This window comes from Mus caroli, chromosome 5 (genome assembly GCF_900094665.2).
Source record: "Mus caroli chromosome 5, CAROLI_EIJ_v1.1, whole genome shotgun sequence".
Taxonomy (NCBI): domain Eukaryota; kingdom Metazoa; phylum Chordata; class Mammalia; order Rodentia; family Muridae; genus Mus; species Mus caroli.
This window is the reverse complement of record NC_034574.1, coordinates 115,947,650-115,972,331: the sequence shown is the minus strand read 5'-3', so window position 1 is coordinate 115,972,331 and position 24,682 is coordinate 115,947,650. Positions and strand designations below refer to the sequence as shown.

The window sequence follows — 24,682 nt, the reverse complement described above, 5'->3', positions numbered from 1 at the left end:
GGTGGGAGCCTTAGGGTGGCAAAAGCTAGGATTGTTTTTGGACTGCAGGGGACAGTACAAAGCCACCTCTGTCACCGCCACTTTCACTTACTAAGGGCGTGGGAGGTGGGAGGAGTGGAACTGACACCGAAAGGAAGGTCCCAACCGGAAGGTCCCACGTTAGGGGAGGCTGGCTGGTCTGGAAGTAGTGTTGTAGCACACAGCGGGCCCCTGACTGAGGGCAGATCAGACGCAGGCTACACTCGGAGAACTTTCCCTGCGCACAGAGCCAGAGGAACCCAGTTTCCCTTGTGAGGGGTTGGATCAGAGGGCTGAAAGATGGGCTAGTGGGAGTGACCGGTTTGGCTAAGCAGTCCCAGGGCTCCTAGAACTGGACACCCCCAACCCTGGTCTGTCCTTCCTGCTGCAGGTACCCCCTCCAGAGCATCCAGCTGCAGGCTGAAGGAAGCACGTTCTCTTGGCTCCACCCCACAGACTTAAATTGTTTTCTCTAGTCTGTGTTCTGCTGAGGCCTGGAGGGGGTGGAAACTGAGGTTAGATTAAAAAAGAAAAAAAAATAAATAAAAAACGAGAGGAAGAGCTGGTTTTAGGGAAATGAGGACTAATATTTTGAAGTGGAGCTTAGAGGAAAGAGGCCAGTGTGGTCCATGAGGGTGGGGGTAGGGTAGGACTTCAGGACCCCCCATTCTTTAGAGGGAAGATTTCTCCGGATCTTAAGTCAGGGGACCTGTTTGCATTGCCTTGGGGAGGGGGAATTGCGGGCCGTCAGGGTGTAGAGCCCCAGTCAGGACTTAAGCATCCCTAGTGCCAGCTTCGTGACAGTCCTGGGCTGTCAACTACACCCCTCCGATGGGGTTGCTAGGCAGCGGGGCTCTGATGTACGGGGAGGCCTTCTGATTTGCCAGCCTCCTGCAGACACATGGTTAAGGCTCTTTCCAGCCTATCCGGAGGAGGGACACGGGGCACGCTGCCTGCATATTGCCAAGCCCCGGGTCCACCTGAACGAGAGGTGCAAAAGGCAACCAGAAGGAGGGGGTTCTCAGAGCCCTCCAACCTTCAAGCCATTGCAGCCCCACGCCCCCCATTTCTCTCCACTCGGGCTTGCTGCTGGCTCCTCCCTGCAGGTCCCCGCCCCATTCCATCTCTCTTCCCCAAACCACAGAAGAGCAAAGTGCAGCGTGGGGAAAAGAGGTCAGTGGGGTAAACGTGTGCGAGGGCCTCTGGAGGTGCCAAGATGAGCAGGAGGGAGGGGAGGTTGCTTCTTCGTGTCCCTTGGAGTCCTTGGGGGGTAGGGATCAGTGGTAGGGGGGCTAACACTATTTCATGCCATGCCCGGATTTGGAAACCAGCGAGGTGCCCTCCTCTTACTCAGGTTTTGCGCACCTCCTCGGGCCGGTAGCACGTTGGGGGTTGGAAGAGAAGACTGCTGTGTACCTGCAGGAAAGGCTGGGCTGTCTACCTTCTTCGGAGCTTGTGAGGGAGGGCTGCCACTGTGGGATTCCTTCTCTTGAACGCATTAACCTGTGATCCAGCTTCTATCATCAGAGTTCTTCACTCCTCTTGAATCCCAGGACCTTCTTTTAATCCCTTCACTTAAAAAAAAAAGAAGAAGAAGCAGAAGAAGCAGAAGAAGCAGAAGAAGCAGAAGCAGAAGCAGAAGCAGAAGCAGAAGCAGAAGCAGAAGAAGAAGAAGAAGAAGAAGAAGAAGAAGAAGAAGAAGAAGAAGAAAGATAAAACAGCTCCGTCAGGATAAAAATTGTATATCATTCCCACATAAAAAGTGTGCAACCCAGTGTTTTCCAGTGTGTTCGAAGACCGGCGAAACCACATTTCAGTTTTAGGATCTCTTCATTCTGCTAGACTGAAACCCCATACCCATTAGTGTCATTCTTACCCTGCCCCAGTCCAGTCTTAGCCCAGCTCCAGCCCAGCCAGCCCCTGGCCACCACTAATTTGTTTGTGGACTTCCTCTTTGGATTTCCTTACCTGGGACATTTCAAATATGCAGAATCACCCTGGGTGGAATCTCTAGCCTCATTGCTTACTTCGCAAGCCATAACTTAATCGGTGCAGCCCACCAACTGCACAGGGCTCAGGGGTCTTAGGCATTCTTACCCATTTCTCTCAGTACCGTGCCTTCTTCTCAGCCGGACTACTGGTTGAATGAATGAGAGGAATGGGGACTGGTAATTGGCAAACTTACACAGGTGGTTTACTACTGAATTCCAGGGGGCCCAGCTGCTACAAAGGGGGCTGGCAGCTAGGGAGAACCGAAGCTATCAGAGCCACAGAGCCCCAAAAGGAAGCCTCGGAGGTGGGTGGGGGGGTGGGGCAAGGGTCGAAACTGATAGTGGTCTGTGGGTTGCCATTTCTCTTGGGAACCTGCAAGCTGAGGTGCTGTCTGTGAGTGTCTGTGGTGGGTGACCCGTGCTTGAGATTTGTCACCTGATCCTGGGGGCATCCCCCAGGAGGGAAACTCCACTTCGATAGAGGAGGAAATTCCCCATCTGCCACCTTCATAAAAGGCTGTCGCGTCAGGTGACTCTGCAGTGGGAGGTCTCTCGCCTCCTGTGGTTTGGGCTTGACTTGTGTTTTCTGCTCCCCACTCCTGCTCCTGCACCTCAGGTACTGTCTGATGAGCGTGAAGGGCTGTTTCACTGACTTCCACATTGACTTTGGAGGCACCTCCGTGTGGTACCATGTGTTCCGTGGTGGCAAGGTGAGTGCGCAGAGTGTCTCTGCCTTGATATTCCCTTCCTTTACCTCTTCTCCCCCTTGCTCAGTAACTTAGGGCCACTTTATCCCCTGGGACCACCTCCTGCCTCTCTGTCAACTCACAGAGGGGAGGGTGACCTAGTGATTACCTCATTGCTCTGCTTTCAACTCCCAGGTAGCTCCAGCTTAAAGTTTCTCAGCTTTCAGTCAGCTTTGCCACCAGGACTTTCTTTTCTTTTCTTTTTTTTTTAAAATGTATATGAGTACACTGTAGCTGTATAGATGGTTGTGAGCCTCCATGTGGTTGTTGGGAATTGAATTTTTAGGACCTCTGTTCACTCTAGTCAACCCCGCTCACTCTGGTCAACTCCGCTCGCTCAGTCCCCACTCACTCCAGCCCAAAGATTTATTTATTATTTATTATACTGTAGCTATCTTCAGATGCACCAGAGGAGGACGTCCAACCTCATTATGGGTGGTTGCGAGCCACCATGTGGTTGCTGTGGTTGCTGGGAATTGAACTCAGGACCTTCTGAAGAACAGTTGGTGCACTTACCCGCTGAGCCATCTCGAAAACCCCTTCCACCAAGTCTTTTAACTTCAAAGAAAGTGGAGGTGGACCCCACCTGCCTCTAAGCAAGACATTTTACACTGGGGTTAGATAGACCATTGTCACTCTGAAAAGGAAGTCGTAGGGTGTATAGTCGGTCCCCGTGCTGTGTTTGCTTTGGTGTGTGATGTCCCTGCACGGATGAAGGTGCTTCTTGAGGATGCCCACGTGTGCCCGGCTCATCTGGGTCTTCATGTATGCACCTTTGTTCGAAACGACTGGGTTGAGGAGAGATTCCGGGAGGAAGTCAACCCACTTGATTCCAGATGCTTTCCCCTCCTCCAGAGTGAGCACAGGCTGAATTTATTTACTCGGCCAGTTTATCTTCTACTCCTTTCCCCAACCTCCCATACAAGCCTGTGGCACGGGAGAAAAAAATGTTACACCCGTATGGGAAGCATTCCTGCCTTGGTATTTCACCCAGAACCGCGATACCCCAAAGGTAGCCAGAACACCCCCCCTCCCATCTCTCTGCTTTGAGCCCTGCTTGCTTGGGGAGCCCAGACAGACTAGACAGACAGACTTGCTACTCTCCATGTCCTTCTCCAAGTAGGTGGGACTCTTTTGGGTTTGTTCCGAGCTTGGAAGAAATTAGAGACTCGTGCCTGACTGCCTCCTTTCCCTCCCAAGATCTTTTGGCTGATCCCTCCAACCCTGCACAACTTGGCTTTGTATGAGGAGTGGGTACTGTCTGGCAAACAGAGCGACATCTTTCTGGGAGACCGAGTGGAACGCTGCCAAAGAATTGAGCTGAAGCAAGGCTACACCTTTTTCATCCCTTCTGGTAGGTTCCTGGATGGTTGGCTTGGGGGGGCGGGGAGGGGTGGTTGGCCAATCATTGGTTCCCCCTGGCACTTGGAAGCAGCCTCCTGCAGTTCTGTGGTCTCAGCCAGGGTTGGGGGCCAAGTGAGGATTTCTGTGAGCCTTGGGCTTAGATGAACCGTTGGTGTGCCCTGAGGGGGAGCAAGTGTCAAGCTCCAGAGAAAGCGTATAACCTGAGTAGCCATACCTGTGAAGAAGCCCCTGGTCCTTCCTCTGGAGACATTTGGATGTCTTCCTTGGGTCTTCCTCTAGAGTAGCAGTTCTCAACCTGAGGGTTGTGACCCCTTTGAGGGGGGTCAGACAATACTTCACAAAGGTCTCATATTAGAAACCCTGCATATCAGATATTTGTATTATAACGCATAACAGTAGCAAAATTGTAGTTATGAAATAGCAATAAAATAATTTTATGGTTGAGGCTGACCACAACATGAGGAATCCTATTAAAGGGTCACAGCATTCAGAAGGTTGAGTGAGAATCACTGCTCTGGAGGTTTGTGTGGGAAGATGATCTGGTCCTTAGGTACTTACTGTGTGCCGCGCTCACAGACTTGGATGGAAGCTTAGAGATAGACAGAGAGGGCTGTTAGCTATAGACTGAGCTACTAACAGAGGTGGCCAGTGATGTGGGGAGCAGGGAGTTCCATGTTAGGCTGCATTAAAGAAAGCATTCTACACAATGAGGGAGGTAATAGTCTGTACCAATTGACATACACACATACACAGTGAGACATAGAGACATACACACATCACACATGAGATACACACAGACACACAGATACAGTGAGACAGAGACACACACAGTGGGATACAGCCAGTGATACACAGCGACACATACAGTGAGACACAGACACACAGACACACACACACACACAGGTCAAGTCCACATGTTGTGTCCCTCTTAGTAATTAGACTTCTGGAAGATATGTCAACCAGAAGACAGACTAGCACAAAACTGTTGAATGAAAGGAGTTTGAAGATTTTTGCGTTCAAGGCCAGCCTGGTCTACAAAGTGAGTTCCAGAACAGCCAGGGCTACACAGAGAAACCTTGACTCGAAAAACCAAAAAAGGGCTGGAGAGATGGCTCAGTGGTTAAGAGCACTGACTTCTCTTCCGAAGATCCTGAGTTCAAATCCCAACAACTACATGGTGGCTCACAACCATCCATAATGGGATCTGATGCCCTCTTCTGGAGTGTCTGAAGACAGCTACAGTGTACTTACATATAATAAATAAATAAATCTTTAAAAAAAATAAAAAATAAAAATAAAAAAATAAAGAAAGGAGTTTGAAGGAGAATTGTGGGAGTTGTCACTGGTCAGGTAAAGGAATTGGTTCTAATTTGCCTTGTGGGTACCAAAACCAATCTCTAGATGAGGCATAAGAACTAGTTCAAGCCAGTTGTTGGTAGTACAGGCCTTTAATCCCAGCTCTGAGGGAGGCAGAGGCAGGCAGATCTTTGGAGTTCAAGACCATCCTGGTGTACAGAGCAAGTTCCAGGACAGCTGGGGCTACAAAGAGAAACCCTTTTTTGGAAAAACAAAACAAACAAAAAAGACATAGTGCAATGCAATACTATGTAAAGGGTTGCTATATCATTTAGGTAGAGTAAAGAAAAAGGATCTTTGTACAGTCATTACAGAAACATCCCCCCCCACATACACACAGACATTTATGACTTGTGGTTGGTTGAATGTATAGACGCGGTATCCTGTTGGATGGGCTGATAGAAATATACTTCAAAGAAAGAGGGATACTTCAAGCCTTAATAGTCACACATCTGAAAATCAACCTACATTTCTCTCTCTTTTTTAATATGTTGCTGCCAGGCAACATTAAAAGATAGGAATTTTATTTTATTTCTGTATGTGTTTTTATGCAACTGTTAGGAGGTTGAGTATGGAGGCCACAGGATAGCTTGTGGGAATTGGTTCTCTGCTTCCACCAGGTGGGTCCCTAGGGATCAAACCCAGGTCATCGTCTTTGGGGGCAGGTACCTGTGGAGCCATCTTGCGGACCCCAAGATTTAAATTTTGTCCCAGAGAACCTAGGTGTGAATACGCTAGGCATGGTCTGAGGTAGCCTAGGTTGCCTTTGATTTCACTGTGTAGCTGAGCAAGGTCTCAAAACTCCTGCTCTTCTCGCCTCTACTTCCAAAGTGCTGGGATGACAGGCATGTGGCGTCATAGCTAGCTTGAGACAGAGATTTGATATATAGCCCAGGGTGGGCTAGAACTCATGATATCCACCACCACCCCCCCATTTTAAATGTTTGGACCAGAGACATACATCATAATGACCAGCCTCCCCAGTGAGTTTGTCTTTCTCTGTGTATGTTCGTGTGTGTGTGTGTGTGTGTGTGTGTGTGTGTGTGTGTGATTGTGTGTGATTGTGTGTGATCGTGTGTCTCTGCCTGTCTGCCTGTCTACCTGCCTTTACTGAGAAATGATTCCAGGGTTTCATCCCCTGGGTAAGTGCTCTACCAAATAAACTATGACACTTCAAACACAGCCTCGCAACTTTGGACATGTGTTCTGCTGCCTTCAGCCCCAAGTGTCCTGCTTCTGTCCCATTCTTTGAGAGCTCGTTGGATGCTAGCGGGTTGGAGTAGTTCCGTGTGCACCACCGTTTCTTGTGTGTCTGAGTACAGAGGAGCCATGCACAGGAGTTGGAGGCTGGTTTCTTTCCAGTCCCCATCCCTTGACAGGCCAGGAAAGCTCCAAGGAAGAGGGAGATCATTGAAGATGGTCCAGGCTGGCTCCAAGCTGGTTATAGTGGAGGATGACTTTGAACCCCTGATCTTCCTACCCTCACCTCCCAAGTTCTGTGATAAAAGCACTTCAGCAAACATTCTTAGAGCCACACTGGTCTGGGACAATGAGGGATGGGCTAAGGGAATATAGAACACACTTCCTCCCTCTTGGTAGTGTTTCCGTCCAGGTGGCAATTATGGTGTTTAGTCCCCTATGGGGACCTTGTGAGGTATGCCTGAGAGTGGCAATGCCTGAGGATTTTGGAGCCAAGAGACTTGTGCTGCTCTTAATGTCTTCCCTACCCTTGTCTTGGAATAAGAGCCATCATGTGGGAACCACTTTCTCCTAAGCCAAGAGGCGGCTACTCTGGGCTGCCAAGTGTTATCTGTGCCAAGAAACAATTTTGCTGGGTGTGGTGACACACATCTTTAATCTCAGCACTTAGAGGCAGAATCAGATGGAGCTCTGTGGGTTCAAAGCCATGCCAGTCTACATAGATGTTATAGGCAAGCCAGTGTTATCCAGTGTGACTCCCGTCTTTAAAAAAAATAAATAAATAGAAATGAGAGACATGAACTACCTGGTGAGGCTAGCAAGTCAGTAAGGTGAATCTGAGCTCTTGACAGTATAACGTGATTGGGCCTTTGGTGGTCCACCCACTATAAAATGGGTATAGAACAGGGTAGCATGTGAAGTGAGTGAAATTCAGAGGGTGCCGGAGGCACGGGAAATTTGGCAATTATTGCCGAGCTTTGGCGCTTTGGGACCAGGTAATATTGGGGCCTGGCTTGTGTATCTATCTCCATATGCTGTGAGGAGGCGAGTAATTCAGAGACTCAGGTAACATCTCCCATTTTGTAACGTGAGGTAGAACAAGCTTACCGCACCCTTGGGTCCAATGCAGCTTATAGTTGGCCAGTCAGCAGCCCCAGCGGCCAGGGGGTGGGGGGCAGGGCGCTCATGGAATTCGTGAGGTCATCTCTACAGCAACTGCAGAAAGGAAAGCAGATGTGCCAAGGGGCTTGTGGTCTGCATTCTGAGCACTGGAGTTGTGGATGAGACTCCATGTGACTCTGTTGTTCCTGGACCCCTCGGGTCCCAGAAATCACCCAGCCGGTGGGGTTTGTGGGTCACTATGTTCCGTCCATGTCCACATCCGTCCCTGGTTGCTTGGCCTGAATATAAGCCGCTTATTGCCTTTCTATTGCTGATGGCAGATGCTGGCCTCTCCTGCCCCGTTATAACCCGGGACAGCAGTTCCAGGCTTCCCAGAATATTTGTTCTGAATGAGCCATCCTCAGGAGAATGGGGAGAGATGGGGTTTTGAAAGCAGGGTTTCCCTTCCTGTGTTTTCCTAAGGGCATCATTGAGGCTGGGAAACAAAGGTAAGCGGGGCTGGAGAGGAACTCAGCAGCCATTTAAATCCAAGGCCGTCTGCCTGATCCACCTGTGATACCCCAGAAGGGGATGGAAGGTTGGTAGAAGCGTCCCTTGAACAGCCGGTATACAGATCCCCTGCCTGCTCAGAGTGGCATCTGTCTTCTGTTTACACTCTGTTCACACACCAAGGTGATGGACGTAAGTCTGGTGAGCCACCATGTCTGCCTGCAGGAGAGTCTGGCTTAATCTACCTATTAAGGTGGACGCTGTCCTTCTCCAAACAGATGTCAATGGTGACTGCTTGTAACCATTGAGTTCTTGCTTACCAGGTTCCCCGAGAGGAAGGTAAGAGTCTTCAAGTGGGCACACATAGCCAGAACAGGGATGTTTTCCTAGGGGGGGAGTCTGGAACCAAGTTCCCTAAGCTCAGGCTTGGGTAGAGGGAAGGGTGGTGTCTTAGTTAGGGTGTTAAGGCAGCTCTTATAAGGACAATATTTAATCTGGGCTGGCTTACAGGTTCAGAGGTCCCATTCATTATCATCAAGGTGGGAACATGGTAGCATCCAGTCAAGCATGGTGCAGGAGAAGCTGGGAGTTCTACATCTTCATCTGAAGGCTGCTAGTGGAAGATCAACTTCCAAGCAGCTAGGACAAGGTTTCTTAAAGCCCACACCCACAGTGACACACCTACTCCAACAAGGCCACACCTCCGAATAGTGCCACTTCCTGGGCCAAGCATATTCAAACCATGACAGGTGGCCATGTGAAGTGTAGGGACAGGATCTCGAGGGTCCGGCACCCTCAGTCCAGCCTAAGGAAGTGTTTCAGTCACGATCACCGTGGTACTGGTAACAGTAGAAGACCCATGTGGTGGCTCTGTTCCCTGCAGCTGCTGTAGATCCTGAACTGATGTCTCAACTCACCTGGGAAAGAGCTGGAACTGTTTGGGCTTGGGCCCAGCAGGCAGTTAGGTTGGGTTCCAGAATGTTCTTTTGAGTGAAAGGGTCTCATATCTGTGCCTGTTTGCTCACACCCCTCTGCTGACTCTTTTCTGTCTCCCACTCTTGACTTTTCCCCCTGCTTCCCTCACCACTGCCCTGTCCCTGTGTCTCAGTATATTTCTCCCTTGCTTCCTGGTGTGTTCCCAGGCCTGTTCCCAGGAACTCTGGGGCAATGCAGAGCTATTGGAAACTGCTGTTTTGCTTGCCAGCTAGCTGCTCCTTCATCCAGCAAGGGACGTGTGTGTGTGTGTGTGTGTGTGTGTGTGTGTGTGTGTGTGTTTGAGGCATGGTTTCTCTGTGTAGCCACTACTGTCCTGGAATTCACTGTGTAAACCAGGCTGGTTTACAAACTTAGAGATCTGCCTGCCTCTGCTGAGACTAAAGGTGTGCACTACCACCGCCAGCAACTAGGGACTCTTAGCCTTTGAGAACCTGTCAAATGGAGTTACAATAAAGCTCTATGTATGCCCTCTAGCTCCAGATCCAGGGACCACATTAGTGTTTTCTACACTGGCAGTTGTGGCCATTCACAAATGGAGGTATGATGTTGTTGATTAAAGTCTCGACAAACGAGGCTGAGGCTAACTTTTGGGGTTCAAAATACTTACAGGTGATTTCATTTGAACACACCTGAATTCACCTGTAAATTGTAGTTGCCAAGAGATGGCTTCTATAAGAATTAATAAACCGAGGCCTGGAAAGCCCTTAGAGAGTAACTTGGGAAGGTCACAAGTGTAGCCCTGGTTAAGAAATTGCATCGTGCTGGGCAGTGGTGGCACATGCCTTTAATCCCAGCACTCGAGAGGCAGGCAGATTTCTGAGTTGCAGGCCAGCCTGGTCTACAGAGTGAGTTCCAGGACAGCCAGGGCTACACAGAGAAACCCTGTCTTGAAAAAAAAAAAAAAAAAAAAAGTGCATTGTGCAGAAGGGATACTTGCCACAGACTGCACTTAGTACATGAGGAAAATGGGTGAGGGAAGCTGGGATGAGATACAAGCATCCTGTGACTAAGGAGAGAACTTGGAAATGGGCCTGGCAGGATTTCATGCAAACTCGATGTACCTAGGTTCCATAGTCATTCCTCCAAGCTGTCCCATATGAGCCCCACAGGGACCAGTGTTCCAAGGAGTGACTAAGAAAAGGCTGAGGAGAGCTAGATGTACAGCCCAGGAGGGACCTCCTGCCTTCTGGCTCAGCATGATGCTGGGACCAGGGCCATCTGTTCCTGGCTCCAGCCAAGTCCCAGTCGGAAGGTTTGATCATTGAGGTCTTCAAGACAGGCACTTGCCTGCCACATCCCAGCACCTGCCTTGAGTTAGCTTGGGGTCTCTAGGGGTTGCTGGCTGCATCCCTCGGGCTGACTGGGAGCCTTGGTGTCTGCGTCACATGTCCTTGCACATCTGTGTCCCCTGTGCCCTCCTGTGTTCCATCTTTTCCCTCCCTCCAATCTTGTGAGAGGAGCCAGGGCTCACCCTCCCTCTGCCCTTCCCACTCAGGTTGGATCCATGCAGTTTATACGCCCGTGGACTCTCTGGTGTTCGGCGGGAACATCCTGCATAGCTTCAACGTGCCCATGCAGCTGCGGATCTATGAGATCGAGGACAGGACCCGGGTAAGAGGCACCTTCTTTCCCGGGCCTTTCTCCGCGCTCTTCAGTTCCCTCCCACTCCTGCCCCCGGTCTCAGGCTGGGCCTTAGTTCTGTCTCTGCAGTGAGCTGTCAGACCGTCCCCAAGAACCCGTCCCCAATCCCTGGAGTTTCTGTTCAAGTTCAGGCGTAGGCAGACAGAATTCTCAGTGGAAAAGGTTGGGCATCCTGATTGTACGTGTCTGTAACCTCAGCACTTGGGAAGTAGAGGCAGGAGGATCAGAAGTTCAAAGCCAGCCACGGCTACATAGGTTGGGACCAGTCTGAGATATGTTTCCTCATTAAAAAGACAAAAAAAACAAAAACAAAACCAACCCTTTATGGAGCCACTGTTTATATATCTGTACCTGAACAAGTGTCTGTGTTTGTGTATCCTGAGAGAACAGCAGGAAATGGGAACGCCCCAACCTTTCTTCTCTTTGCTAATCTAGAAAGAAAGTGTGTGGCACTTTGTGTTGTTCTGGTTGCTGTAGTTTGCAGGGCGTAGGGAGGCTTTGCAAAAGGCCCAGGTTGGTCCAAGATCACATCTCTCCTAAGCGTTTCCTTGGGAAACTGAAGTCTGTCGTAGAGGAAGCCGGTATCCGGGTCTCTCATCCTGTTTCTGAGCTCTGGGGCCACGGCTTCCCCGTGCCCATCCTCACTGCCAACTCAGGTCACGCTTTCTCGGCTACGAAATCTCTCCCAAAATATGAGGGTCGACGGTGCCTTTTGTTCTGGAGTTTTCCCTGAGTTATCTTTGATGGTTAGCTAGGGCTTGGCCACCCTCTTCCCAGTGACGTGCCCTGACCCCATGTCACCAGGCATTTGAGACAGGTTCAAGGGTGAGGAACTGAAGCCCTGGAATAAAAAGAACTTATGGCATCATAGCTTTTTTTTTTGTCTTTGAATTTAGCTATAACTCACATGCCGTAAAACTTTGCCATTTGAGATGTACAATTCTGTTTTATTTTATTTATTTTTTAAAATTTTTTTTTTTCGAGACAGGGTTTTTCTCTGTATAGCCTGGCTGTCCTGGAACTTACTCTGTAGACCAAGCTGGCCTCAAACTCAGATCCGCCTGCCTCTGCCTCCCGAGTGCTGGGATTAAAGGCGTGCGCCACCACTACCTGGTACTATTCTGTATTTTTAGTGTGTGGCCATTTAGTTCTAACACATTTCACGTACCCCGTCTACACACCAAGGAACCCCCATACCCATTAGCAGTCATTGTTCTTTTCCTCTTTCTCCAACTCGTGACAGCCCCGATAGAACCTTCAGTCTCAGTGAATTTGCCAGTTTGCTAAGAATGGAATCATGTAATATGTGACCTTTCATATCTGGATTCTTTCACTCAGCATGGTGTTTTCAAGGTATATCGCTGGGTAGCCATTGCCAGCCCATCTCATAATTGAATAGAACTCTATGGCATGGACAAACCACAAGTCATTTCTCCTGGGGATTTGCCTCAGATGAAGCTTTTTAAAAAAATTATTTTATCTATGTGAGTAACACTGTAGCTGTCTTCAGACACACCAGAAGAGGGCATTAGATGCCCATTCCAGATGGTTGAGAGCTACCATATGGCTGCTGGGAATTGAACTCAGGACCTCTGGAAGAGCAGTCATTGTTCTTAACTGATGCCCCCAGAGGTAGCTTTTTGACCCTGAAGAAGTGTTGGCACGCTTGGCCTCTGTAAAGAAATACCTCACACCACTCTTGTCAGAATGTATCTTTCTGGTCTTGTCTTCAGGTCTCTGTTTTCATGGATTGATACACTGGAGTCTAAAGATACACCGGAGTCTAAGCAGGAGGTGTTTAGGATGCCCAGGGTGTTTGTGGATTTACGGACTTGGGATACCCAGCTCTACATTGTCCTGGGCCAAGATCCTATGCAGACTCCCCATTTCATAGACTTCTTCCCCCTTCCCCTGGTCACCCATCTAAGAAGGTCCACACCGGCCAGATCTGTAACACGTGCAGGAGAAAAGTCACTATTTGAGCACAAATAGTCACTTTTCCGTCGGAGTCGAATGCGCTCTGGGCTCCAGCCAACTGTTCTTTGGCCAGCCCTGAAAACCAGCCCAGTTTGTGAGCAGCAGACCAGCAGGTGTGGATGGAAACCCAGCACTCTAGAGGAGAGGTCAGGCCCAGGCTTTCCAGGCAGTTCCTGAAAGCCATAATCAGACTGGGACTTCTCAAGACTTAGGCAACTTTCTGGGTAGCTGTCCCCTCCCATGGGAATATGATTGTGTATCTAAGTGCATCTGCTCCTTCCCCCATCTACTCACCTCCCCTAACATAGTCCATAATTCCCAGGAGAGGAGCCTAGTCTTCCCCCCCCCCCCCAAACTGGTGTCACTCAAGGCAGAAGTCATGGTAATAGACCCGCCCCCAACTCTCCCAGGGCATGGTGCTGTTTGCACTGGTGAAGTGTCTCACCCCTTCAAGATGCACATCAGTTTCCTCCCTGCAAGGGCCCTTGGTCCTTAGTCTCTAAGGGGGATCCCATCTGCCTTCTCTGAAGCAGGTTGTTGGCTGGAGGGCTGGGGGAGGGATGGCTGGGAGGCGGGCAGCTGGGCTGAAGGCACCAGCAGGCATTTTAATCTGCTTTGATTTCTGGTCTTTGGAGAGGGGCTTGGCTGCAAGGCCCAGTTGTTTATGTCTTGGGAGCCAAAAGCAGACAAAGGGCCCTGGAGGGAGTCCTGGAAGTCTGATAAAAATGCCAGGACTCTCTGTCAGCTTGATACAGCTCAATTCTCCCCATCCCTATCAGCTCCTCTAAGAGAACTATGGGCATTTAAAAATAGTTTGTCCCAGAGCGTTCTGAGACATGGGAACAAACGAAGGAGGTTGGCCAGAGAAAAGGCAGTGTATGAGTCCCTCACCCTTCATGTGGGTTTGACCTTAGGAAAGGTATTTGCCTTTGTAGCTCTAGGTGGCGGCAGGATGGGCTATCTAGACCTAAAACCCCAAACGTCTCCCCCACATAGGAAATAGTTTCATTTTTTTCTGGGCCACAGGATAGGTGGCACTTACTCTGCAGAATCATGAGGGCCCCTCCCTTAGAAGGCAGGGCAAGCAGGTTCAGGCCTCCGGGGAAACAGAACACCAAATCTCCCGCTCTGAAGAAAAGTGTGATAGAGCGGGACCAGAATGGACTGCCGCGAGCTTGTCTTAACAGCGTCACCACCACCGTGACACCCTTTTAGCTCCACTTAGCTACCCAGGGTAGGAAGAATGGTCCAGATGATCGCTCACTCGCTCGCTCGTTCATCAAACTGCTGTCTCATGCTTTATCTTTTCTTTCCTTAATGGCTCTAGTGAAATCAGCTTTCCCAGAAAAGGTAATGCCCGCAACCCCTTGCGTCCCCTCCCTTTGCAGCCAGTGACTCTGTTTGGAAACCTTGCCAATTATTTACCTCTCCCTTCCCCTCCCTCCCGCCATTGGACTTTTATTTTCCCCATTGATTTTTTTTTTCCAGGAGAACAACAAAGTTTAAGATCCCTCCGCCCACCCTTGCATCCTAATTTTTTAAGACCTGGGCATTACGGGAGCACGGGGGTCTGTCTCTTCAGCTCTTCCTCTAGAGGCTGCTTAACTCTTGGGTGACTCATGCCTCTGAGGAATGAATGACTTAGGCCAGGCAGGTGCCACTTAAATGGGCCTTTGGAACTCCAGTTGGACCCTTGAGACCCACTGTTGATGAACGACATGTCCTCTAGGCTGGGCACAGGGCCTTCTTTGCGACTACCTTGCCCTTTGTGTTGGATGGAGGTTGGCTTAACAACTCTACTTGATGAGGCTCCAGGTTTGTCGCCAAATAATATTGAGCAATTGTGTGTTTAATGTTCCCAGGCATGTGGCTGGAACCTTTTGAAGGCGAAGGGTAGAAGGCGACAACCTGTTTGTAAGTTTATTTTTTGCAAAAAAATTTTTCCTGCGGTCCTCTCTTGGAAAAAAAAAAAGAAAAGTAAATTACTCCCCCCCCCCCCACCTAAAAACAAAAACCAAAAAACTAAACCAAGTCGAATTATTTCTTTTGTATTTGTTTTCACCCAATTAGTTTCCCTTGGGTTCAGCAACAAAGAGGGGAGATTTGCCTTCCTCTCCTGAAATAAATCCCCCCCCCCAGAAGGATTCTCTGGTGTCACAGTGCCCATCAACAGCACAGTGGCGTGCACAGTCTCAATTTTTTTTTTTTTTGGAAAGCGAAGAGTTGGAAGTGTGTTTGATACATCCCATCTACCGTTGGGAGGTGTGAATTCAGGGCTCTGGGTTCCTCCGCTTGCAATTTTAGGGATTGGCAATTTGTTTCAAAATCCTTTGACACATCTCAAGAATAGGGACAGGGCTGAGCCCCTCCCCTCAAACCTTTCATCCTAGGAAGTCAAGGTCTACCTCAATCTCGATCAGTCACCCTGAAACTGGGCTTCTCAGAAAGTAGCTGGAGCCAAGGAAAACGCTAGCATATGCCCCCTCCTCCGTGCATCCCCTCAAGGAGCTGAAAAGCATGCGGCGACCATGATCTCATTCCTCAACACCCCATCCACCACAGCAGGGAAATCAGTCGGCAGGAGGAGGTCTCGGAACCTGTGGGGAAAAGGGGTCGAGAGCCAAGAGGTTAGCTGAGGTACCTGAGGATGGGAAGACGGGTGGGGAGGTCTTTTCCAGCTGGGCGCTTAGAGAATACAGGGAAAACACATTTAAGGTCGCCCAGGAATCTGGTCGGTTCGTATTTGATGTTGCTGAAAAGGTGCCAGGGAAATGTAATGCTGTCAGCATAGAAGGGGTACTTGGGGCTAGGGGGTGCTCGCTGAAGGATGAGAGAGGTCAGGAGCCAGCGAGCTCTGACCTTCACAGATACCTTTGGAAACTGAGAACTCTGCGTAGTCCCGTGGTGAGTGTTTGGAGGAGGAGCGCACCCCACAGTGGGCCATGAGCTCACCTTCCTAGGCCTTACTGCTTCCATGTCCTTTAAGGGTGTAGGTTCCAGAAGGGTCCTCCATGCTGATGCCATTTGTGGGGGTATTCCTCTTATCTTTCTTTTTTCTTAATTGTTTTTCTTTTTTTAAAGATTTGTTTATTTCATGTATGTGAGTACACTGACGCTGTCTTCAGACACACCAGAAGAGAGCATCAGATCTCATTATGAATGGTTGTGAGCCACCATGTGGTTGCTGGGAATTTAACTCAGGACCTTTGGAAGGGTAGTCAGTGCTCTTAACCGCTGAGCCACCTCTCCAGCTCTTTTCTTTCTTTCTTTGCCAGTCCCTGTGCAGAGCCCGCACTGCTGCCGCCCATCAAAATTCACTCCAGGGCCTCACATTTTACAGTTGGTCTATGTACTATCTCTCACTTGTAAGAAACAGCCAAGTGGACCCTCTATATTCGCTCTGCCGTGGGACCCCAGGGTACCCCTCCTCCCAGCCCTCATGTGGCAAGATGTTGGTCTCACTGGAGAATTGTGTCCTTTGGAGCCCATAGTATAACCCCAGGCAGGTATTGTAGGCGGATGTGGATAGCGGACTCTGTGAACACCCTGGAGGCCCTTTCCCTTGGAAGGCAGGCAAGACTGCAACACCGTTGGAAGTGGTCTTCCCCTCCTGGCCTTCCTCCCAAGATTCAGGAGGATGTACAATATAGCTTGTCTGCCGAAGGATAGGGATTGGGAATGGATTTATGGTTTCCAAGGGGGGGGTGGGAAAGACAGCAGAGCCCATGTCTGTGGCAGCTGGGATCAGGCAGGGCTCTCATTTGCAATCATTTACAGTGCTGGCAGCAGGTCAGGGGAGAACTGCTTTTCCACCCTCCAGGGTGGGTAGCTCAGGGTCCAAGATAGTGATGCCTTCCCCTGGGCGTGCTCCGTCTCATCCATGCATGCTGCTAGCGCTTTACCCCCCTAGGCCTCTCTCGCCTCCCTGCCAGTGACACCTCCTGTTTGCCCCTTTTGCCATGTGTGCCCTCGCTAAGACGGGTGAGCTCTTCTAGAGGGAACCTAAACCGCCCGCCCGTACATCTCCCCGCAGCTCCTGGAAACTGACCTCTTGCCGGCTTGCTCTCTGCTTTCAGGTTCAGCCCAAGTTCCGTTACCCCTTCTACTATGAGATGTGCTGGTATGTCTTGGAGAGATACGTGTACTGTGTGACCCAGCGCTCCTACCTCACTCAGGAATACCAGAGAGAATTAATGCTTATTGGTGAGTAGCCTTTGTGTAGCTCAGGCAGAGCCAGCTGCTTAGCTGGTGAAGAGTCTGGGAATAGTCCTGGGTCTCCTGGGATTCTTTAGAGCCAGAATCCTGGACATTAGGCCTCTCAGGAAATACCCTGGCTTGTGAGCCTCCAACCTAGAACACAGAAGCCAAGAAAAGGAGCTTGTGACCCTCAGAAGAAACAGGGTTGTCACCCCCTCCCTTGACTGTGCATGGAGAAGTTTGTCACCACCGTACTTGCTAAAACAGGGCCATCCCACAGAACAAAGGATCCAGGTTCTTGTTCCTCTGGGGTTTTGTCCCCAGAGGAGCAAGAACACACAGCTAGTGCCAGGACAGCTTTACCCAGAAGGGAGGGGGTGGGCGGGGCTGGCAACACAGACTTGAGAGAGAAGGGGTCTGTGGTAGAGGCAGGAAAAAGGCTTAGGCTGTCAACTGCCGTACCTGCCCTGCTGTTGGGATTTAGAGGGACAACAATATCAACCCTGGATTTATAAATGCCTACTACGAAATTGCGTCTGGCTTGACAGGAATTCCTGATCAATTTGTAAGAACCAGGCATTCTTCCTTCAGTGTGGGACATTACCCCTTCAATGTCTGGGGGAACATTGACTGATGTCATATGGTACTATCACAAGATACAAAGATGAGATGGATCTATCTCTCGTTCACAGTGTGTGCAGTTTCTTCTGTGATCTCTTAATTTTTATATCTCTTCCTGCTAGTCTTTCCTTTTCTTTCCCTTGGTCTTGTCTTTTGTTTTATTTTGGGGTTTGGGGGTTTGGGCTAGGCAATAATATATACCTATATTGTTGGCCTAGAATCTTTGGTGTTTGTTTGTTTGTTTGGGGGTACAGCCTTGCTATTTAGTCCAGGCTAGACTAGAAGTCTCTGTGTAGCCAGACTAGCATCAAAGTCTTCATCCTTCTGCCTGCATCTCCGCAGCGCTGAAGTGTCAGGTATCATATGTGTTGATATTGCACTGGGAATTGAACCCAGGGCTTTGTGCATACCAGGGAGACACTTCTGTGCCTTTTATTTTTAGCCTATTCCCAGGTGTGTATAACCATCATCTTAGAACATGATTTTCAAAAGAAGTGTATCCTTCAACTTTCATCTTTGCTTTTGTTTTAGGGAGGGTTTTTGTGGGCCAGCAGGTGGGAAGGAAGCTTTCAGGAGTCTTAACTTCTCCTCCTGTGTCAGGGCCAGGAATTGATCTAGGGTTGTCAGGCTTGGCAGCAAGTGCCTTTACCCACTAAACCATCGTGCCAGCCCTTGACTAATTTGTTTTTTTTTTTTTAAATATTTATTTATTTATGTGTATGTAACTGAGTGTAGATAGATAGATAGACAGACAGACAGACAGATAGATACCACTGTGAAGGCCAGAAGAGAGCATCAGATTCCATGGAAGTGGAGTTACAGATGGCGTGGGCTGCCGTGTGAGTGTTGGGAACCAAACCTAGGTACTCTACAAGAACAATGATTATACTTAACCACTGAGCCATCTATTTATCTCTGCCCTTGACTGAGTTGTATATATAGGATAAAATGCCAGGCACACTGCACGGCAAAGCAACCTGTGTGGTGGGCACACTGACCTGGGAAAAGTAGAGCTGGGGATTTGAACCTGTGTATGGCTGGTTCTTGTCTTTTCTACAGGCCAGGAGGCCTGGACCAGATCCTTGCTCTTTGCATAAAAATGAGTGGAAACTACAGAGCTTCCTGTGTTGGTTAAGTGATCATAATTATATCTTACGATCTTCCCTATAGATGCTCCAAGAAAAGCCAGTGTAGACGGCTTTTCATCCGACTCCTGGCTGGACATGGAGGAGGAGTCCTGCGAGCAGCAGCCACAGGAGGAGGAGGAGGAAGAGGACAAGGAGGAGGAAGGGGATGGTGCAGATAAAACACCCAAGCCACCCACTGATGACCCCACCTCACCCACCAGCACCCCATCCGAAGACCAGGACAGCACAGGGAAGAAGCCTAAAGCCCCTGCCATCCGGTTCCTCAAGAGGACGTTGTCCAATGAGTCAGAGGAAAGTGTCAAGTCCACCTCGATGCCCACGGACGATCCCAAGACGCCCACGGGCTCCCCAGCCACCGAGGTTTCTACCAAGTGGACTCACCTTACTGAATTTGAACTGAAGGGCTTGAAAGCCCTAGTTGAAAAGCTAGAGTCCCTTCCGGAGAATAAGAAGTGTGTCCCTGAGGGAATCGAGGACCCCCAGGCCCTCCTGGAAGGTGTAAAGGTGGGCAGGGGCCATGGCTGGGTTGGGCGTAGGGGTAGATACTCTGGGCTTGGTCCAGGTGCTGGGCTGGTACTCCGTCTAAGAAAGCTTATCTGGATTGTGGAGTCTGGGACCACTTAGCTAGGTGGAGGCTTGCCCTGAGGTGACACCAATTTCTTTGATGATCCTTTTAGGATCTCAAGGCTCCCCCTCCAATCCCAGAAGGTTTAGCGTGTGTTGTAACAATGTTCTGTTGGGTTTGGCAGACAGACTTCTCTATCTCTTGGTGCAAAGGATTCCCCTTCTGGGTTGATTTCCTAGGGCACGAGTCTGTGCTCGTGAGCTGGTCACACTTCCTGGTGACCAAACTTAGAGTCGTCGACTATGGCAACCTAAGGTTGAGCGGTCGCCATGATCTCAACTGTATCTGCATTCTCTAATTAGAAATCAAGCCCTGAGGGCCAGGTAGAGCTGGGATAAGAATCCAGGAGGGATGCTACAGAGCAGGCTAGGCACCCTACCGTGCAGAACTGCTTCTTATAGCTTGGCTAAGTCATGAGACCTCTCAGTTTGCAGCTCCGGGGTCTGATTAGGGCAGTACAGTTTGCAGTCTGCTGGTGTTAAAAAACGGAACTCAAGTTTCTTCCTTGGGAATTGGTAGTTGAGCTAGGCAGCATTGTGGTGGCCTTGCAGGGGCTCAGGGACTTGGGCAAGGTTGTGGGTTGTGGACTGGTGAGGGTTGGGAGTATGTGAAAGTATTGGAGTTTGGGTCAAGTGGCCTAACAGTTACGGTATAGGGAACCATTGGACAAATCTCACTAGTCCAGGAGTACTTAACATACTAATTTGATTTTGTTGTGTGTGAAACCAGATGAACGCAGGGTAACACACACACTGCAGGTCCTCCTCCATCTTCCCCACGTCCCATTTCTACTGGGTATTTTTGTAGTTGTAACATGAGGATTCTGTCCTGTGGCCACCACCACCCCCCCTCAAGGTTTCTCTGTGAAGCCCTGGCTGTCCTGGAATTCACTCTGTGGACCCGGCTGGCCTCGAACTCAGAAATCCTCCTGCCTCTGCCTCCCAAGTGCTGGAATTCAAGGCGTGTGACCACCACTGCCAAGAGCCTGTAAAGTGAAATTTTTAGTCAATTCCTTTCTAAATGTTTGCTTTGGAACAAACCTCTCCAAAGTTCTGAGTTTCTTGGAACTCAGAGATCCACCTGCTCCTGCCTCCACCTCTAGGTTAAACGTGCGGAATGTTCTTCACTTTAAGAGCCTCCATGTGCCACGTGTGTTGTGTGTTTCCAGGAAGCACCCCTGGCTCCAGGCCAGGTTTCTGTCTAGGTAGAAGAGCAAACTCCTTCCCTCTTGTATCCGTTGCCCTCTGAGGCTGGATTTGCCTGCTGGTGAGAAAGCCTGTTGAATCCCAGGCATAGGTAGAAAGCAGAATCCTGTACCTCTATGTTGAGGCTCATCCCATGCCCTGAGACCTGTACTGCTGTGGTTACCTGGCTGAGTTTTCTATTTAGATTTTACCTTATTCACTGGGATGGTGAAAAAAGAGATCAGAGTCTGTGGAGAGCCTCAGAAACGGAATACTGGGTGTCTACAGAGGCACCAGTATTTACTTTCGTTTTTTGAGACATCTCCTCTCTCTTGGGCTAGGATAGCTCCCGAATGGTTTTGTAGACCAGGATGACCTCCAAACTTGCCGTCCTTCTGCTTCTACTTTCCTGAGCATCGAAATGCAGGCGTGTGGCACTGTGTTCAGTTCATATAGTGCCGGGTAACTGAACCTGGGCACTCTGCATATTGTGAAGGAATGCTGCTAGCTGACGGGACACGCCCCTCTTGAAATACACTTATTTTGATAGCAGGACCGGGAAATCCAGGTCCTTGAGTTCAAATTTGACTTAGGTTCTCAACTGCTTGCCATGTCGTACTGGGCAGGCCATCCTGCTTATTATTTTCTGGGGCTTTGTAAAATGAAGTTTTACAAATGAAATGAAATTTCCCAACACTAGTGAGGCAGAGGCAGGCGAATCTCTAGGAGTTCAAGGCCAGCCAAGACTGCATAGTGAGATGCTGTCTCAAGAAGCCCAAAACGAAACAGATATTGGACATGGTGGGCTTCATTCTTCTAGGGACCAGATCCTTCTGAAGTTTCTTGGTCACTCTGAAATACTTGGGTACTTCATTAAGAAGTGATGTGGGTGGGGCTTGGTTAAGAGCTCTTCAGGCTTTTTATAAAGGACCAGAGTTGAGTTGCAGGCCACCAACCTTAGGAGACTCACAATCACCTGTAAATGTAGCTCCAGAGGACAGTGCCCTCTCCTGGCCCCCGAGGGCTCCTTGACTTACATGCATTAGCAACATGCAGACACAATGGACATTCAATTAAAAATAAAGTCTTCTTCGGATGGTGGTGGCACACCCCTTTAATCCCAGCACGCTGGAGGCAGAGGCAGGCAGGATCTCTGAATTTGAGACCAGCCTGGTCTAAAGAGTGAGTTCTAGGGCAGGCAGCAAGGGCTACACAGAGGGACTCTGTCTCAGTAAAATAAAATAAAATAAAATAAAATAAAACAAGACCTTGGTTAGGTAAATAGCTCAGGAAATAGAGGCATTTGTGTGAAGTCTGATGACCTGAATCCAATCCTCGAACACACGTGGTAGAGGAAGAGAATGGACTTGAATGATTGACCTAGCCTCTGACCTTTAAGAAATACACATAATACATTTTTAAACCAAATGTTTGTTTTGTTTTTTTTAAACTGAGGACAAGGGTTTGCTCTCATAGAAAACTACATGGTATCCGTAATTCTTCTAGAAAGTAACAATCTGCCGGCGTGGTGGCACACGCCCTTAATCCTAGCACTTGGGAGGCAGAGGCAGGCAGATTTCTGAGTTCGAGGCCATCCTGGTCTACAGAGTGAGGTCCAGGACAGGCAGGGCTACACAGAGAAACCCTGTCTCAAAAAAACAAAAAAAGAAAAAGAAAAAAAAAGAAAAAGAAAGAATCTTGTGACTTTTCATTCCTGAAACTAACTCTTCTCCTCTCCCTCTCAGGTTTCTGTGTACACATGAGCCATATAAACTCACAAAGGCACACATGCATAAAAACATAAAATGAGTAAGCAAACCTTTCAAAAAAGAGAGAGAAAAAAACCTGAAATGGGGTCTGGCAAGATGGCTCAGCGGGTAAAGGTGCCTGCCACCAAGCCTCACAACCTGAGTTCAGTCCCTGGAACCCACGTAGTAGAAGCAAGATAAATAGATACAATAACAACTATTAGTTTTTCTTTTTTCTTTTTTTTTTTGGTCTTTTCATTTTTTTCGAGACAGGGTTTCTCTGTGTAGCCCTGGCTGTCCTGGAACTCACTCTGTAGACCAGGCTGGCCTCTAACTCAGAAATCCACTTGCCTCTGCCTCTGCCTCCCGAGTGCTGGGATTAAAGGCGTGTACCACGACTACCTGGCTGGACCCTTTTTAAAAAGGAAGAGCTAAGCACAAGGATGGCAGGGTGTCGTGGACGTATTTTTGAGGAACACTGACATTGGCTTGGGTCAGCCTCTCTCTCTCCAGCTCTCATCTGTTCTTTAGGGAGTGGTTACCATCTGCATTAGTTTCTTAGGACTGCAGTCTCAGAGCACCATGGGTTCAGTTGTTTTCTGGGACCAAGAGACTGCTGAGTCTGAAAGCATGATGTTTACAGAGTTATTCCTATGCCTAAGGCTCTAGGAAGTGCCTGCCCTTGGCTCCTCCCTCTTCTTGTGGCAGCTTGCAGTCCTTGTTATATCCCTCCCACCTGAAGCCATGGTTAAGATAGATCATAATGGTGTGTGCTGTCTCTCTCTCTCTCTCTCTCTCTCTTTCTCTCCCTCCCCACACCCCATCCACCTATATTGTCCATGAGTGACACCAGCCATTTAATTCAGGCACAGATGAATCCAGCGGAAACTCAGGTCAACTTGATTAAATGTATACAAACTGTCCTCAGGACACAGCCTGGGGCTCTCACTGCACATGAATTTTGGGGACACACTGATTAGCAACAATCATGGGATGAAGTAAATCATTGTAAGCTGGGATTGGCTAGCAAGGCGTCTCTCCTAGAAACATCCCTGCTCTCAGCTAGAACTGAGAGAGTCGTGGCTCTGGGTAGAGAGGATAGAGGGGCGTATAAGTATTTGAGGATGACTGCGGTCCTCAGATCAGTTCTAAGGGACTAGAGTATAGCCCCGTATGTGGCAGGGCTGTGGAGGGCTTTGGCAGGTGGGCAGGGATGACCAAGAGTGTAGGTGGATGACTTCATCAGATGACCCTCTGCAAGGTGCTTCCACGATTGGGCGAAGTGCAGCCCAGCCATCATTAACTACTCTATGCCTCGCCCCCTTGGCCTGAGTCCATACTCTTCTGGCTAGCCTCACCTCATCATGGTATAGAAAACGATCATATCCGTGTGCATGGAATTGTGGGGCTGCAGTCGAATTGTGGGGCCAATGGGAATTATGGGGGCTACACAGCTGTGGGGCTGAAAGACACATTTCTTGTTTTAAAAAGACTTTCCCTTCTTACCTCTTTCCCTCCCAGCTCCCTCCCTCTTTCCTTCCCTCCCTTTACATCTTTATTCCACCCACCCCTACCCCCACCCTTCACCCCTACTTCCTCACTCTTTGGATACAGTCTCGCTCTCCAGCCCAGGCTTATATGGAGCTCGATCTGGTCCTAATCCTGTGGCAGTATTGTCTCAGCCTCTCCAGTGTCAGGATTATCTGCACGAACTAACGTGCTGGGCCAAGTGTTTCTTTCTCAGCAGCCTAGAGATCAGTTGTATTATTCTGGCATCGCGCTCCAAGCATGAGAGAGAAGAAAGTCCTAAATTCGGAGTGGGCTGTGGATGTCAATTCTAAATTAAGAGTCCACTGTCCAAACAGATGTCGCTTGGCTTTAAGGACAGTTGTGGAGTCAGGTCAAACAGTCCCTGCACAGTCCATTATGTAGCTGACTTTTTGGGGACATGGTAAAAATAGGAGAAGGTGTGATACATTGTCACGGCTGACACATGTAAAGCCCAGCAGGGCTGAAGTTCTCTGTAAACTAGGGCTGATGTTATTATTTCAGACACCTTAGGGTGAAGACAGTTTTGTTTCCCGTCTGGTCTGAGAGCTAGAGAAGCCATGTTGTAAGGAATGGGTAGAACCTTTTGTTGTTGTTTTTTGAGACAGGAATTCTCTGTGTATCCCTGGCTGTCCTGGAACTCACTCTGTAGACCAGGCTGGCCTCGAACTCAGAAATCCACCTGCCTCTGCCTCCCAAGTGCTGGGATT

At 49.2% G+C, this 24,682-nt stretch overlaps 1 protein-coding gene across 10 annotated transcripts in view; it reads left to right on the top strand.

Annotated features, from left to right (window-relative positions):
- Positions 1-24,682, top strand: part of Kdm2b (lysine demethylase 2B) — a 118,427-nt gene that overhangs the window by 38,203 nt on the left and 55,542 nt on the right. For all 10 annotated transcript variants that reach the window (XM_021162211.2, XM_029477474.1, XM_021162212.2 and 7 more), the window contains 5 exons: positions 2,626-2,719; positions 3,956-4,109; positions 10,779-10,894; positions 16,978-17,104; positions 18,890-19,371. In XM_021162211.2, coding sequence (XP_021017870.1) covers positions 2,626-2,719; positions 3,956-4,109; positions 10,779-10,894; positions 16,978-17,104; positions 18,890-19,371 — 973 coding nt within the window. The remainder of the gene's footprint in view (positions 1-2,625; positions 2,720-3,955; positions 4,110-10,778; positions 10,895-16,977; positions 17,105-18,889; positions 19,372-24,682) is intronic.